Source organism: Pristiophorus japonicus, chromosome 15, assembly GCF_044704955.1.
Source record: "Pristiophorus japonicus isolate sPriJap1 chromosome 15, sPriJap1.hap1, whole genome shotgun sequence".
Taxonomy (NCBI): domain Eukaryota; kingdom Metazoa; phylum Chordata; class Chondrichthyes; family Pristiophoridae; genus Pristiophorus; species Pristiophorus japonicus.
In genome coordinates this window covers 52184310-52202523 of record NC_091991.1, presented here as the reverse complement: position 1 = coordinate 52202523, position 18214 = coordinate 52184310, and the positions used below count along the sequence as shown (strand labels likewise).

At 43.0% G+C, this 18214-nt stretch overlaps 1 protein-coding gene across 1 annotated transcript; it reads right to left on the bottom strand.

The window, feature by feature from the left end:
* Window positions 1-3953: 3953 nt before the first annotated feature.
* On the bottom strand, window positions 3954-5402 carry chrm2a (cholinergic receptor, muscarinic 2a). Its single transcript, XM_070901645.1, has one exon. The coding sequence runs from the start codon at window positions 5376-5378 to the stop codon at window positions 3954-3956; it is 1425 nt and encodes a 474-aa protein (XP_070757746.1). The 5' UTR covers window positions 5379-5402.
* Between the last annotated feature and the right edge of the window lie 12812 nt (window positions 5403-18214).

The following is an 18214-nucleotide window of genomic DNA, read 5'->3' as shown; positions in this document are numbered from 1 at the left end:
GACACATCAAAAATTTATCAGTAATGCATCATTATTAAAAATTTCCATAATGAAATGGTGTGCCATGTGCATCTAATGAGATTAATTGTTGAAATGCGAACGTATGCTCCAATACAACCGGTGTCTGTTATTAATAATCTAACAGTGTATGCAAACTGTATGGAAAACAAAATGGTCACATTGCTTTTACTTTGACCAAGTAATGAAAGAATTAAACTGCAAATGTCAGTAGTAATTATAATAAATAATTTGAAAAGTTACTATGGAGGATACCCTCTAACTTGTTTGGCATTTCAGTGTTGATCTTAAACACAGTGCATTCTCACCCATCTTTAGTTCCTTTTCACTGTCAGGCATGATGCTGACATTTCCACCGAAGTTTCCCAGCAGACCTGTTCCCTCCCCACTGATCTCAGGTTTAAACATGTACAGGACTGAACTCAATAAAGCACCATTGCTTGATAAATCCATCACCAGATGATGGTGCAATCTCTGGTATGAGGGCTATAAGCCTATAACTGCATGGTTGCTGTTCACCAGCACTTAGAAAGGTGGCACATTGGTGTCTAACAGTCTGGACCTCACCTTTATGGCTCATTGTTCCAAGAACAGCCCCTATTGAAAATACAACAGTTCATGCAAATATTGAGCTCTAAATAAAAACAAAATGAGAGAACAATGGTGTTGAGTACGAGGAAATGTTATCTTCATATCAGAGTGCGCAAATCCACAGTACTGTTCAGTAATCAGAGAGTCTTGTCTCATTCATGGATTACAATGCAAATCAGTCATTTCTGCTTGTTCGAGTAGATCAGAGAACGGAAACTTCACTGAACTGTGAGATTATAACACTTTTTGAAAGTACATATTGAGAATGTTAATGAGCACACAAATCAAAAGGTCATTAGTAGAAATCTGTTGGCGTGGATACTTTTGAGAGCATGATTGAGTTACTAAGATGCCAGTAGCACAAGTCGGTATGGGCTTCATGTCATTTAGCCACAATAGGTAGACAGCTAAAGGAAATCAATGATGTGGAATGTAAGGGGCAACACCTTACATTAGCCCTATTGTCCCAAGTATTTCTATGTAAGATATTGTTAATGATTCACTGGCTATGGCCTCATAGAAATACAATTTTCCATTGTGACACATATTTTAATAAAATTATCACTCTGCCAGAAGATCTTTAATTCTAACAGAGATACAATATTCATAGAAGTATCAATAAGCAAAGTACATATAGTTATAGAAAGAGTGTGTTGATTATTTGAAGCATGTAGCCCATAATTCTGTATAGCCTCTAACTTTTGAAATCAGAGTTAATTATTTTAGAACTTATCAACCCAGGGTGATGAAGAGTTTGAAAAAACATACCTGTTCAAAGATAATTTTTTGGCTTTTTATTTCAAACTGTACAGGTTATTGAACACACATGTGGTATTTATGCTAATGTCTTTATACCACAGAGCTCCTGTACATTTTAACAGAGAATATTTGAGTATAGGTGCAGCTGAATATCTGGAAGCCCAGAACGGTTCATCTGTTTAATATTTATTGAAGAAGGCAAATTATGTGTTTTTTTTAATCAAGTTTACACTTTAGAATCCATTTACTAAAATTGCAACAACCTTTTTTCTGCAAACAATTCATTGGATCTCTTACCATCGTTTCACTTGTTTAATAATAAGATCATCAGAACATTTGTGAGAATTAAAACTCCAGATCAGTTAAGGCTTGACAAAGGTGTTTTCCTTCAGTGACAGCTGAAAAGAACGGCAATTTTCATCATCTGTAGATTGGGAGAAACTCTGAGTGTAGCAGAAATCAGGTACCAGAGACTTGCATTGTGAATCGAGGTGAACGAGGTCAGCTGTTTCATTTCCTTTGACCACCCTTGTCATCCCAATGGTGCAACTCCTCCATCACTGTCACAAGCTCTTCATCTCGTAATGTCTGAAAACTTGCAACACAGTGCAACTGTGGGTTCCAATCTATTGCAAGTTGATAACACTGTAACCGCTCGCATATCAAGCTACCTTGAAATAGACATACAATTTTTGGAAAAGCCAAGTCAGTTGAGAAGATAAGATGTTTCCTTGGCAATTCAGCAGCTGTTAGCTAAAGGAAATTCATCCATTTGGGATGAACAGCAACAACAACAACTTGTATTTATATAATGCCTTTAATATAGTGAAATCCCAAGGCGCTTCACCGGAGTATTATGAGGTTAAAAAAAACCTCCAGTGAGAGGAAAATGGTCCACTTGGGATGAGCCTTTACTTGAATGTCGCACAGGTGACGTCATTAAAAACTTATGGAAAAAGGTATTGTGAGGCAATGAGATTTATACCTAGATGGCGCTCTGCCTGCGGGGGGGTGGGGGAGTGGGAAGGGGCAGGCACAGATCCTCAAAGTAATAAGAACATAACAGCCTTGAGCTCAGTATTCACTGAACAACAGTAACCCACTGCCTTTGGGTAAATTGAGCTTAATTAGAATCTGTAGATTTGTGGCTGGGCTCTGCTGGTGACACAGAGCCTCACGTAAAGGAAATAAAGTAATTTGGTAAAAGTTTGTGATCTACATGCTCTTTGTCACAAAATCCTAAATGCAAGTTTGTAAAATTCCATTGTGTCCCTCCAGCTATCAAGTTCATTACGCTCCTCTCTTCCTAACTATAAATGCATTAAATCACATTGATTTCTGTAGAGAGCTGTTAGTAAATGTTTTTACTTGCACGAAACATGAGCCAAACTACAGATCTTTGGAATGTCAATAGGCATGCCAGAAATTAAAAGCCAACACCCCAAAAAATCACAAAAATATTATCCACATGTACCTTCAGCTCTGAGATGTGAGTGTGTTTTGGTTGATAATGTTCTTTGAGGATCAATTCCTTCATTTTATGCTTCTGGTTACTCCTCCGTGAACTTTTTTCATTACAGGTGCTATATAAATGTGTGTTGTTGTTCTTTTACACCTTACCTTATTGCAAGCACACCTTCTTCCTATATAATGGTCAGGGAGTAATCCTAATATCAGAGGGTAAGGGGCTCTGTTCACTACTGACTCAATCTCTCAGCTAAACAGACTGAGAATAGGCTTGATAGCTGGAGGAACACAATGGAATTTTACAAACTTGCATTTAGGATTTTGTGACAAAGAGCATGTAGATCACAAACTTTTACCAAATTACTTTCTTTCCTTTACGTGAGGCTCTGTGTCACCAGCAGAGCCCAGCCACAAATCTACAGATTCTAATTAAGCTCAATTTACCTAAAGGCAGTGGGTTACTGTTGTTCAGTGAATACTGAGCTCAAGGCTGTTATGTTCTTATTACTTTGAGGACAGAGGTTAGTGGTGATAAAGAGCAGAAATCCATTAGAGAAACCAATCTGGTGCACTGGCATCAGCCTGGGCCACATGACTGAATTATTAGAAGATCAAGAGAACCGTCTGCAGTTTCAAAATAACGAGTGAACTAATGTCCAAACAACCCAAACATGGTATAAACATAGTAACAGAGGGGACGCACAATACAAGCACAAAGACCATGTGCTTGTATAATTTTGAGAAACTGGGTAACTTAGATTACACTGTAAAGGCTCATTATTATCTTTTATATTGAGTAATCTTGTAAAAGTGAGCATTTCTCTCTGAACATGCTTATGCTATATTTTATATGATATTTAAATTTTGAGCAAGTTTATCATCAAGTTCACTCATAAATACATTCTAATAATCAGCACACCCTTCAATTATAACTCACATCACAAATTCATTGGATATAATTCAAATGTGCTTCCATCATATTACATATAATATATGTCTACTTAAACCATAATCTGGCACGTTGAACATATTATTTACAAACATTTATAGATATACATTATGAAAGTTACCATCATCAATATGTATAAAGTGTTCATACAATTGTGTTTGTAGCTGTTTTATCTTGTTGCACCAATGTTCTTATACTGACACAAGAGAAGATGCTTGAAGGTTTTCTTGAAGGTTGTATTGCACAGTGCATAGCAGGCTGGGTTGATGGTACTGTTGATGTAACAGAGCCAGTATCCAATTGTCCAGACTGTGTTGGGGACGCAGATCGAACAGAAGGTGTTAATGAGCACCATGACATTGTATGGGGTCCAGGTGATGATAAATGCCAGGAGAATAGCCAGGATGGTCCTGGTCACCTTCTTTTCTCGGGTTACAGCAACCTTCTTCTTCTTAACAGGGGTCTTGGTCATTTTAATGATCTTATGGGCTGCTCTGATCTCTCTGTCATTTCCATTCTTGCTGCTGTTGCCTGGCACTATTTCAACTGTGGTGGCACAGTAGTCACTCTTTTGAGATTTGGTAACTATCTTTATGCAGGAGAGTTTGGAGTTGTCTATCCTGAAACGGCTTTGTGTAGTAGAGACCTGTGTGCTCTCTTGGATCACCTCTTCCTCCTTCTGGTTTGATGGGACCACACTGAGGGAAGTTGATTCATTAGAAAGCTCCTTCTCCTCTCCTTGGCCACAATTATCAGTCGTTATTTCACTAGCTGTTTTGCCATTTTGCATTTTGGCATGTCTCAACCCATCAGGTGCATTTGACATGTTGTTATTAGTCAGTTTCATTATCTTGCCCTTCACTAGACTGGGAGAAACAGTGCCCTTGTTTGATTCAGGCTCCTTCTTATCTTTCTTTATCCGACTTTTGCTGGCACGAGATATGTGCACATACAAAATAGTCATGATAATAACAGGGAGATAGAAAGCAGCTATAGCAGTGCCAAAAGTGACAGCTGGATTTGAGAAGAACTGTACATAACACTCACCCTCACTAACTGTCCGCCCCCCTACGATGAACTGCCAGAAAAGAATGGCAGGAGCCCATAGGATAAATGACAGCACCCAAGCAGCTGCGATCATCATCCCTGCCATTTTAGTTGTTCTCTTCACGGGGTAGCTAAGGGGTTTTGTCACGCAGAAGTAGCGGTCAAAGCTGATGATAAGAAGGTTCATGACAGAGGCATTACTGACAACATAATCTAGAGCAAGCCATAAATCACACACCACTGGGCCCATAGGCCAGTAGCCAATTACAATGTAAATGGTGTACAGATTCATAGAGAATACACCAATAATCAAATCAGCACAGGCTAAGCTGAAAATAAAGTAATTGTTAATTGTTTGTAAATGTCTGTTTACTTTGATAGAAACCATGACCAGAATGTTTCCAATAATGGTCACCAAACTTAAAGAACCTGCCACAATCACAATGAAGACAACTTCGACTGTTTTGTACGAACTCCCTCTTTCAGTGTCAAATAAGCCTGTTAGGTTGCTGAGAGATGCGTTTGCCTCTGTTGAGTTTGACATCATTTCCCTCTGATGTGGAGTTAGCACTGACGTGGTCTAAATATAGAAAAAATAGAAAAGAAAACGAAAATGATTAGGAAAGAGAGTTCAGATGCATAGAAATTAAAATACAACAGATCTCTAATTGAAGTCCGACCAGCAGGAACATGCAAAGCCATCTGCTCTTACAAACTTCAAGATCTTTGCCAGGAGGGACTCGGTTTTAATTAGGAATCATCTCATAGGTCACTTACTGTACAATTAATTATGAATTAATAGTTAATTACTTGTGTCTAACTGAATGAAGATGTTGATGTCTGACATTGCAAACATGTCTCTCAGGGTTTCCGTTTCATTGATCTAATAAATGTAGTTGAATTACGTTTGTGCGCTACAAATACTCAACTGATAATGATATAATACTTACAATCCTTTGATTCGTTTAAGTGAATGTGTCAAGTCCACAAACTCGCGTAAACACTGAAAATCCAGAACAGTGATGCAAGAAGAGCAGATGCACCGGTGGCATCCCTCCCTCAGAAAAAGAACAACCATCCTATCCACTAAGCTCCCAGTCAGAGGCAGATGTGAAGCAGAAGCTTGGCGCTTCGCCTCTGGGAGAGAGAGAAAAATCTGAGGTCGAGTAATTTTAGGTCGATGTCATCCATTTCAAAACAAATGGCTATGGAGCCATGTTAATGGAGGCCTAACACCAGTGTTAGTTCTCTCATTTCTATGATTATATAGCTTGTATATTTTATGAGAACTCTGTGCCAAATACGAATAAGAGAATGATTTTCCTGATGCTGGTATTCCAAAACGGAGGTGGGAAATATATCACCAGATTTCAAATGATAGTTGTCTTCACCAAGACTGCTGTTGTAAAAAGCATATGCTTTATGTCCTGTATCACTGAATATTTAAAGAGCTCCTTTTGTGGCTCCTGAATCTCTCAGAGAGAATACGCAATATTGATTGAATCGCTGTATACTAACTGATGGCCTGCCTGATGCAAATTGGGGAGGAAAGATGCAGGAAGAAAAAGTAGGAAAAAAAATGACAGGAGTACTTAAGAGGGGAAGACAGAATGAGAGGAAAAATAAGGAGAAGGGCAGTAAAATAAAAGAACATAAGAACATAAGAATTAGGAGCAAGAGTAGGCCATACGGCCCCTCGAGCCTATTCCGCCATTCAATATCATGGCTGACCTTCAACCTCAACTCCACCTTCCTGTCCCATCCCCCTATCCCTTGATTCCTTTAGAGTCCAAAAATCAATCTATCCCAGCCTTGAATATACTCAATGACTGAGCATTCACAGCCCTTTGGGGCAGAGAATTCCAAAGATTCACAACCCTCCAAGAGAAGAAATTCCTCCTCATCTCAATCTTAAAAGACCAACCCCTTATGTGAGACTATGCCCCCTAGTTCTAGACTCTCCAGCCAGGAGAAACAATCTCTCAGTACCTACCCTGTCAATCCCCCTTAGAATCTTATATGTTTCAATGAGATTGCCTCTCGGTCTTCTCAACTCCAAAGTGTATAGGCCCAAAAGGGGACAGGAGATAGTGACATGGAGAAGGAGATGAAGACTGAGATAGAGGGGAAACTAGAGGATAAAAGAGCAGACAGTGTAGGATCCATTCCCCACCACCCCTCCCAACGGTAAAAATTGGACTGTGAAATATAAAAACCCAGAATTGCATTATAGTCCGAAAAAGGAGCTGGGCAGTAGGGGTTAATTCAGACATTGCAGCTGAAAACCACAAACTCTCAAGAGACTGGACAATCCATAGTGGTACAGATTGCTATACAAATGTTTTCTGTCTGGAAAAGGGGTTGCATTGTTAAAAGACTGTACTGTGGACCATGGTCCCAGACAGGCTGGTACCAGTGTAGGCCCAGACAATGGGCCGGATCCATGAGCCATTTGAATACAAATGCTACTAGAAAACAACATATGCAGTTACCTTGGGAAGGTTGCATTGTCAGAAAGACCTTACCATACAGACAGGCTGTGGTCAAGGTAATCATGGGCAATGACCCTAAATGAGGGACAATTAGCATCAAGAGTGTTTCTGCTAGAGACATTCACACATTCAATACAGCACAGGAACAGACTACCGTCGTTCACATGAGGTCAACAAGAAATCTGTTTCAAGATAGTACAAGTTGGATTTTGTATAAAGAAGAACCACTTCGAAGAGGGAAGAGTAAGTTGGACAGTCGACAAGAAGGACACAAGCTGGTAACTACAGTCCGGGTCTACAATCAACATCAGGAAACAACCAATGAGTGGATGATTGTATGTTTCAGTCAAATCATAGAAGGTTTTTGTGATTTAGTCTGAGTAATTTTGTATGTAACAGTCGATGCAAATTACCCTTGTGTAGAGGTTTGTATTTTGGGTTTTGTTATTCCGATATAAATCGTAGGGATTTATACTGGGGAGGTAATTATATGTATGTTCAATAAACAAACGAATCTAAGGTTGAGCCAAAACCCTGTGCTGTGTGTATTTTGTTCTTATAAATCCTGAATCAAAGAACTGGGTGTAACGGGGGATTAATATCAGAAACCCTTACAACAGAGAAGCATTAAATAATGTAGTATAAGTTTGAATCAATATTTTTTATATATACACCAGATTAAGAACACAGCAGGAGGAGAAAATAATGTAATTGCTTCTATGTTTTTTTAAGTGTGTTTGCAGTTAGGTGTGTACAAGAAAATAAACTGAAAAATAAAAATGAGCAAAAATATTCAGAGAAAATTTGGTTTATGTTTTGTGGCACGGGCGCATTGAAAAGGGAAGACAATATCAACAATACATTATATTTGTACTGTTCTTCAGAAAGCTAACAGAACTACCAAATAAAATCACCTCACTTCCAACTTTATGCTGTATAGATGATGTAGAACCATCATCATCATAGGCAGTCCCTCGAAATCGAGGAAGACTTGCTTCCACTCTAAAAGTGAGTTCTCAGGTGGCTGTAAAGTCCAATATGGGAATTAGTCTCTGTAACAGGTGGGGCAGACAGTGGTTGAAGGAAAGGGTGGGTGGGGAGCCTGGTTTGCCGCACACTCCTTCCGCTGTCTGCGCTTGTTTTCTGCATACTCTCGGCGATGAGACTCGAGATGCTCAGCGCCTTCCGGGGTGCTCCCCCCATTTTGGGCATTTTATCTGATGTAGAACCACAGCTTCACCAGCTACCTCAACAGGTGGTACGGTTCAAGAACAGGCAGGAGAGGTCTTTACATTATCTCAAAGTTCAGTAGAGAATGCGGGGTGGAAATTGGTTATGACCCATTTTCAGGTGAAGTGACAGCAGGCACCCCAATCGGGAGCCCCGAGACTGGCCTGAAATTGATCTTCGGCCATCATTACCAGCTGCCGGCACAGGCAGCTGAAGAATATCAGTCTGCTTGCCTCACCATAAGGTAAGTCCTGAGAGGGGTCGTGATCGTGAGGACTGTGGAGTCAGGGAAACGTCATAAATCACAGAAGCGGCACAGCTGTGCTGTAGCCCTATCTCCAAACTGCACTCTTGTCTAGCGAGGTTCCATGCTGAGAGTACAGGATTCCAAAATTGGCCCCTTCTAAAGTTTTATGATTTTATTTTTTCCATTAAACCCTACACAGATCTTCCTCTGATATTTAAACATACATTTGTGTCACCACGCCATCCTCTGCTGATCTCAATTATGTCCCGTTCAGGATACCTATGTCTGACTTTTCTCTTCTCTTTTTCCTGCCCCCTACAGGTAGTTGCCCATTATTCCCACTGGTTGAGATGAAGGCCTAGGTTTGCCAGGTCAGGGCAGACAGATCAGAGCAGGCCGAGCATGTTGGGATAGTGCAAAACAGGACATAGAAAGACATGGTAATGTGTGGCATGATATGACATGATAGAAGAGTTCTAGCTGAAACATCATCAAAAAAACTATTGTTTCTCTCTACAATTACTCTTTGGCCTACTCTGCATTTCCAGTAATTTTTGCTTATTTTTCTCCAGTTTCTAATATTGCTTGGAATTAGATCACATAAATTTCATTGAAAGCTACCATAAACTCTTACAGAACACTCTGAGGAACTGACATCTAGCCTGAATTTAGCATTTCAAATCAGTCTTTTGACACCTTTGTCATCACTGCAGAATAACTAATAACTCACTGGTACAATTAGCATGTCAATCGCTGCCTCTCACCAGTAAATCTTTAATCTATTGGCACTTCACTCTTGCTTTTATTTTCCATGTCTTTATGCTCTTCGTAACCAAAACAATTGTCTTTTTCCATTACTTATTGGTTTATTTTTAAATGTTTAATAAATTGTCTCCTGCAGCTGTCAACTTTTCTTCCTTCTCTCTGCTCCTCTCCCACTCCCTGTTATAGACACCATTCCTTGACAGACCTGACAAGCAGATAATTATGGGAACAGGAGGAGGCCATTCAGCCCCTCAAGCTTATTCCGTCATTCAATTAGATTGTGGCTGATCTGTACCTCAAATCCATTTGCCTACTTTTGGTCCATAACCCTTGACATCCTTACCTAACAAAAATCTATCGATCTCAGGCTTGAAAATTTCAATTGACCCAGCATCCACAGTTTGTTGGGGAGAGAGTTCCAGAGCTTAGAGGGCAGTGCAATCGGTTAAACAAAATTCTTCAACTTTACTGCTTGGGTTCAAATCCAGTGTCAGCTGTGGGTCAGTGGATAGCACACTCGCCACCGAGTCAGAAGGTTGTAGATTCAAGTCCCACTCCAGGGACATGAGCACATAAATCTAGGTTGACACTCCAGTGCAGTGCTGAGGGAGTGTTGCATTGTCAGAGGTGCCGTCTTTCGGATGAGACGTTAAACCGAGGCCCCATCAGCTCTCTCGGATGGACGTAAAAGATCCCATTGCACTATTTCGGAGATGTGCAGGGGAGTTATCTGTGGTGTCCTGGCCAATATTTATCGTTCAATCAATGTAACAAAAAACATATTATCTGGTCATTATCACGTTGTTGTTTATGGAAGCTTGCTGTGTGTAAATTGGCTGCTACATTTCCCACATTACAACAGTGACTACACTCCAAAAGTACTTCATTGGCTGTAAAGCTTTGAGACGTCTGGTCTGGTCATGAAAGGAGCTATATAAATGCAAGTCTTTCTTTCAGACAGTGGAGTGGATGTATTTTGATAGAGGTTTATATACTTGAAAAGGGAAAATGTGCAGGGCTATAAAGAAAGAGCAAGGGATTGGGACTAACTGGACAGCTCTTTCAAAGAGCCGGCATAAGCATGGCAGGCCAAATGGGCTTCTTCTGTGATGTATCATTCTATGATTTCTACAACCCTATGTGTACAAATAAAGGTTCCTAATTGGCCTAGCTCTAATTTCAGGATTATGCCCCCTTATTCTGAATTCCCCCACCAGAGACAAAAGTTTCTCTGTATCTACCATATTGGTTTTCTTAGGCTGATAGAGTGTGATTGGACAATGCCAAGTGCAACCAATTAAGAATCAAACAGTCTGTTCAAATTAAAAATGGCTATTGGTAAATTCAAATCACAATTTGGCAGGTTGTGTCATTTAGGCAATCAATGTTCTGCAGTGCCTTGAGCAAACCAGTGAACACTGCATGGTAGTGGTCTGTGGTCACCTAAGCTTGCACCAGGCATTGAAACATGGGCAACCAGTCAGTGATTTCATCAGAGAAGTCAGGTTGTCCATTTCCCACTCCCCATTTTTTTTGAAGTCCTGCTCCTCTGCTGGAAATGCCATCCAGGTTAAGCATTCCATTCCGAAAGTGCCTTCCATTAAAAAAATATCCTTCTCTGGGCCAAAATTAAAACTTAGCACTCCCTTAAATATAGAGCGGCAAGGTGGGAAGTGGGTTGGGGGTTGGGGGTGGCCATTGGGAGTAATGTAGAGAGTGGGGAGCATTCCTGCTTATCCTGGCTCCACAGGAACAAATTTTTTTTTAAAATTCACCTTTTGTTGGTGGCTGCTGCTCAGGCCGCAGCAGGCGCTGAAGATTCCTAAAGGGAGCAGGCCCATCTCTTGTATTTACATATCGAATTTGCCTACTGTTTTAGGCGGCTGCCAGGGACGTCTGAAAAATAGCCAGACCCAATATCAGGGCAGAAGTCGTTCACGTTTACTTAGGACATGGAACATTACTCCCTGAATTTGGCCCATGTTGAGCATATTTTACACCAATAAAATGGATGCAATGAGATTCAAATTCCACCCCAAAGTGTATTTTTTTAATTGCTTTTGTATTATGCTTTCCTAAACATCCCACTCTCCATACTCTTTTTAAAGCCTCACTCTCTGTGCTCAATATAAATTCCGATTTCCCAAGCTCCATTCCCAAGTCCCCCTTCCTGGCTAGTTGAGAACTATCCAGCTCCATCATCTACCCCATCCAGCTCTCCACAAGGTATCTGAAATGCTGTAATAATTAAAGTGAAAATAAAACTGTTGAAGGGGCAAAAGGGTGAATGAGGTACAAAAGTTGAGGGACAAAACTGAGGGGGGCAAAAGAGGTGAAAGTGAGGGAGGAGACAAAAATGAGGAAGAGAACAAGAGAAACAGAAGAGAATTAGGAGATTAAGAAGCAGAAATGAAGAAGAAGAAAGAGTAAATGAGCAAAGGATGAAAGAGACTTAGATGAAGAAGCAGGGTCGTGGAACGAAAAGTGAATATGTGTGGAAAACAGAAGTGATAAAAACAAAAATGAGGTCATTCTTTTTTCGCAGCCTTACCAATTCCAGTGTCCTTAGCTGGATGGTCGCGAGAGGCTGGTGGGGCTCACCCGGAAAGATTGTCAAACCAATGAATCATATAGGTCCAAATCTTGCTGGAAAAATAACGCTGAGTTCACGACCCCAGCCTTTATTAATATGCAAATTAGTCAGCAAGTTCAGATGGTGAGTTGCAAATTGCCATAACTTGCTGGTCAATTTACACTGCTCCACCATTTACCTTGATAAACGGCCTCACCCTCAACCTCCCCATTATTGCTGGATGTGCACGTTAAATTTGAAATAAAATCATCACAAAATGTTCGAGCTGGTACTTAACAACAATAAGTATCCTTTTAATAAGGTGATAATTATTAATTCAATGCCAATCAACCTCTCCGGCCCAATTTAAACTGCTGAGTCTCATTCCTGCAAGCTGTAAATTTTTCTTGGAGATTTACATAGTATTACAACACAAAAACAGGCCATTCAGCCCAACAGGCCCATGCCGGTGTTCATGCTCCACACCAGCCTCCTCCCACCCTTCTTCACCTAATTCCATTAACATGTCCTTCTATTCCTTTCTCCTTCATGTGTTTATCGAGCTTCCACTTAAATGCATCTATGCTACTTACCTCAACTACTCCTCGTGGCAGTGAGTTCCACATTTTAACCATTATCTGAGAACAGAAGTTGCTCCTGAATTTCCTTTAGGATTTATTATAACTACCTTATATTTATGGCCCCTAGTTCTGGTCTGCCCCGCAAGTGGAAACATTTTCTCTACATCTACCCTATCACTCCCTTTCATTATCTTAAAGATTTCTATTAGGTCTCTTTTTTAGATTTTTAATCTAAAATTTTAACATTTCTTACTTTTGGCCGGTGTGTTCTCCTGCCCCTAGCCCTGGCCAAGTGGCCTCCTCCCTCCCGGTCTCCACACCTAACTACACCCAAAAGGCTTCGCCCCACCCCTTCTCCCTCCACCCACCTTTCTCCCCCCACCTCTCTCTCCCCCTCTCTCTTACCTTTGCTGCTGCTACTGTCTGGGCATCTGCTGTACTGTGCTGATTTCCTTATCTACGCCAATTTCTTTAACTCTCCGCAAGGGTTTTCTCGAGTGGCCACATACGCTGGCCTAAGTAGAAATGGAGTAACATGGAGTAACTATTAGCTGGCCAAAGTTGCCTAAATGGCCAGGATTGGCGTAGGTGGCTGGTAACGCCCCCTTTTGAGGAAAAAAATACGTACCGAAAAAAAACTTAATTAATTCAGTTACGCTGGTGCAAATTGATTGGGGAAACTGGGGATTTTTAAGTTAGGCCAGAAAAAGCAGCCTACTCCAAAAAAGGGAGCAAATACTGGGGAAAATTGAGCCCTTTATTTCTCTTTCTGTACCTAATTTGACTCTAGTTCACCCCCCTTCGTCATCGTTTCTTTGTTTCTTAACTTTTTTCAATCCTTAAATCTCATTAGTTAAGAAGATAGATTGTTCACTGAGGTCTCAGATGTCCCGTTGCCCTTGCCATGCCTTTATCAGCTTGCACTTCCAGCAACTTACGGGCAAAACATTTCGAACTGAAGGGTGCAAGGAAACATCTAAATAACAATGCATACTGTGAGATACCCTGCTCCCGCAAAATTTGGGCCATGGTTTTAAAATCGATTGTTAAGAATGTCAATTAGCTTGGTTCAACCTTGAAGGATGGCATGTGGGCAGGGCCCGTGGGTGAAGAGGGCTCTGGTGTCTGTGCCATCATTTTGTCAAGGGTTGTGCATGATTCAACATCTAAGATTTCAGAAGCATCAGTACTAACTGAAGAGTGGTTAGCAAAGCCTTTCAGTGGTGTTTGTGTAAAAACAATGCAAATTATGCATCTAAGTGCTGACTGGGTCTCTGCAAGAGAAAAAATAAAGTTCACACTGCAATGGATCTAACATCTGCTACAGCAAAACATTGCCAGCAGCCAGTATAACATAAGAAAGCATGGAGAGAGAACCAAAAATATTTAAAAAAACAAGGAACACAAACATAGAAAATGAATAAACTTGAAATGGGTGTTGAGAATATAAGAGAGCATAGAACTGACACAAAACTATGAGGACATAAGAAAGCAAAGAAACAACAGATGAGACAGCATGGATCATCATCATCATAGGCAGTCCCTCGAAAACTTGCTTCCACTCCAAAAGTGGGTTCTCAGGTGGCTGTACAGTCCAATGCGGGACCTACAGTCTCTGTCACAGGTGGGACAGACAGTGGTTGAAGGAAAGGGTGGGTGGAGAGTCTGGTTTGCTGCACGTTCCTTCCGTTGCCTGCACTTGATTTCTGCATGCTCTCGGCGACGAGACTTGAGGTGCTCAGCGGCCTCCCGTATGCTCTTCCTCCACTTAGGGCGATCTTGGGCCAGGGACTCCCAGGTGTCAGTGGAGATGTTGCATTTTATCAAAGATGTTTTGAGGGTGTCCTTGAAACGTTTCCTCTGCCCACCTTGGACTCGCTTGCCGTGTAGGAGTTCCGAGTAGAGTGCTTGTTTTGGGAGTCTTGTGTCAGGCATGTGAACAATATGGCCCGCCCACTGGAGCTGGTCAAGTGTGGTCAGTGGTGCGATGCTGGGGATGTTGGCTTGATCGAGAACACTGATGTTGGTGCATCTGTCCTCCCAGGGGATTTGCAAGATCTTGTGGAGACATCGTTGGTGATATTTCTCCAGCGATTTGAGGTGTCTACTGTATATGGGCCATGTCTCTGAGCCATACAGGAAGGCAGGTGTCACTACAGCCCTGTAGACCAACTCCAGAGTTGGCAATGACACAGACCTCTGGGGAGGCGTGATTGGCAGAAAGGGGGTAGGGAAAGCCAACTCCAGCGGTACCCTACTCCTGACAAAATGTCTAGAACATGAACTCATCATCACCAACACCTTATTCCACCAGAGGGACAAATACAAGGCATCAGGGCAACACCCTCGTTCCAAACACTGGCACCTGCTCAACTAGGTCATCGTCCGAGCCAGGGATCGCAAGGATGTACGTGTCACCCACGCCATGACAGGAGCTGATGACTGCTGGACGGACCACTGCCCAATCCGATCCATCATTGACATCAACATAGCCTAAAAGTGGAGGGGGCAGCAGAAGCAATGCCACAAAAAAGTCAATGCTGGGGCACTTAAGGACCAGCTAAGAGAGCCCTATACAGTCGGCGCCTCACAGCTAACCTGGCGTGCCTTGATGACCCTGAGACACAGAATGCCCACAGCGCTTGGTCTGCCCTCCAGACCTCTATAACCAGTGCCTGCAAAGTGACGCTCGGCCACTCAACCAGGAAATATCAGGATTGGTTTGATGAGAAAGACCAGGAGATCCAAGAGCTAATAGATCGCAAGCGCAGGGCATTTCTGAGCCTTAAACAACAACCCAACTCGGGAGCAGTGAAGCAGCATGACAGGCGGCTCAAGGCTGAGGTCCAACAAAAAACCCGGCACCTAAAGAACAGATGGTGGATGGAGAAAGTGCAGGAGATACAGCAGCTGGCCGATAGCCATGATGTGTGAGGATTCATCATCGCAGTCAAGGCCACCTATGGTCCAAAAACCCAAGGCCCCACCCCACTGCTGGCCAAGAATGGGGAAACACTCATCAAGGACACTGAGGCAGTCAGGGTCTGCTGGAAGGAGCACTTCGAAGATCTCCTCAATCACGACTCTGCCTTTGATCCGAGTGTTCTCGATTCCATCCCGCAGCATGCTACCCGCCACCACCTCAGTGAGACCCCAGCACTGCACGAGGTAGAAAATGCCATAAGACAGCTTAAAAAGAACAAGGCTACGGGAGCAGATGGAATCCCTGCTGAGGCACTGAAGTATGGCAGAGGGCCACTGTTGGCCCAAATACATGACCTCATCTCTCTCATCTGGAGGGAGGAGAGCATGCCGGAAGATCTCAGAAATGCAGTGATCATGACCATCTTTAAAAAAGGGGACAAGTCCAACTGCGGCAACTACAGAGTAATCTCCCTGCTATCAGCCACTGGAATAGTCATCGCTAGAGTCCTCCTCAACCGTCTTCACCCTGTGGCCGTGGAGCTCCTCGCGAAGTCGCAGTGCGCATTTCGTCCCCTATGGGGCAAAACGGACATGATTTTTGCAGCGCGATAGCTGCTGGAAAAATGTAGCGAACAGCGCCAGCTCTTATCGCTGAGGCAGGCCTATAAAAGGCCCAATGCAGCGGCAGTTCACGGAGTTCGTTGGAGAGGCGGGAGATCGCTGAGGCAGGCCTATAAAAGGCCCAATACAGCGGCAGTTCACAGAGTTCGTTGGAGAGGCAGGAGATCGCTGAGGCAGGCCTATAAAAGGCCCAACGCAGCGGCAGTTCACAGAGTTCGTTGGAGAGGCGGGAGATCGCTGAGGCAGGCCTATAAAAGGCCCAATGCAGCGGCAGTTCACAGAGTTCGTTGGAGAGGCGGGAGATCGCTGAGGCAGGCCTATAAAAGGCCCAACGCAGCGGCAGTTCGGGGAGTTTGTTGGAGAGGCGGGAGATCGCTGAGGCAGGCCTATAAAAGGCCCAACGCAGCGGCAGTTCGGGGAGTTTGTTGGTGAGGCCCAGCTGGTGCAGCTGCAGCAGGGAGGCAAAAAAGAAGTAGAAAGAAATCGAAAGGTGATGTCACAGCCAAGGGGGTAAGTGATTGGCTGGTGATTGGTGAGTAGTTTTCCTTTTTTTTTCTTTATCAGTAAGTAACCTTTAGCATTCTTGTTGCCAATTTAAGTTTATCTAAGGGTAAGTCATGGCAGGAGAGCTTGGACACATGTTATGCTCCTCCTGTAATATGTGGGAAGTCAGGGACACTTCCGGTGTCCCTGACGACTACGTGTGCGGGAAGTGCATCCGCCTCCAGCTCCTGACGGACCGCATTGCGGCACTGGAGCTGCGGGTGGATTCACTCTGGAGCATCCACGATGCTGAGAATGACGTGAGTAGCACGTTTAGCGAGTTGGTCTTACCGCAGGAAAAGGGTACAAAGCCAGATAGATAATGGAAGACCAACAGAAAGAGCAGTGCAAGGAAGGTAGTGCAGGGGTCTCCTGCGGTCATCCCCCTGCAAAACAGATACACCACTTCAGGTACTGTTGAGGGGAATGACTCATCAGGGCGGAGCAACAGCAGCCATGTTCATGGCACCGTGGGTGGCTCTGCTGCACAGGAGGGCAGGAAAAAGAGTGGGAGAGCTATAGTGATAGGGGATTCAATTGTAAGGGGAATAGATAGGCGTTTCTGCGGCCGCAACCGAGACTCCAGGATGGTATGTTGCCTCCCTGGTGCAAGGGTCAAGGATGTCTCGGAGCGGGTGCAGGACATTCCAAAAAGGGAGGTTGAACAGCCAGTTGTTGTGGTATACATAGGTACCAACGATATAGTTAAAAAACGGGATGAGGTCCTACGAGAGGAATTTAGGGAGCTAGGAGTTAAATTAAAAAGTAGGACCTCAAAAGTAGTAATCTCAGGATTGCTACCAGTGCCACATGCTAGTCAGAGTAGGAATTGCAGGATAGCTCAGATGGATATGTGGCTTGAGCAGTGGTGCAGAAGGGAGGGATTCAAATTCCTGGGGCATTGGAACTGGTTCTGGGGGAGGTGGGACCAGTACAAACGGGATGGTCTGCACCTGGGCAGGACCGGAACCAATGTCCTAGGGGGAGTGTTTGCTAGTGCTGTTGGGGATTAAACTAATATGGCAGGGGGATGGGAACCTATGCAGGGAGACAGAGGGAAATAAAAAGAAGAAAGAAGCAAAAGCTAGAAAGGAGAATAGTAAAAGTGGAGGGCAGAGAAACCCAAGGCAAAAAACAAAAAGGGCCACTTTACAGCAAAATTCTAAAGGATCAAAGTGTGTTAAAAAGACAAGCCTGAAGGCTCTGTGCCTCAATGGGAGGAGTATTCGGAATAAGGTGGACGAATCAACTGCACAGATAGCAGTTAACGGATATGATGTGATTGGCATCACAGAAACATGGCTCCAGGGTGACCAAGGCTGGGAACTGAACATCCAAGGGTATTCAGCATTTAGGAAGGATAGACAGAAAGGAAAAGGAGGCGCTCTGGCGTTGCTGGTTAAAGAG

Coding starts and splice junctions, on each gene's coding strand:
- chrm2a (XM_070901645.1), bottom strand. CDS start 5,378: ATGATGTCAAACTCAACAGAGGCAAACGCATCTCTCAGCAACCTAACA.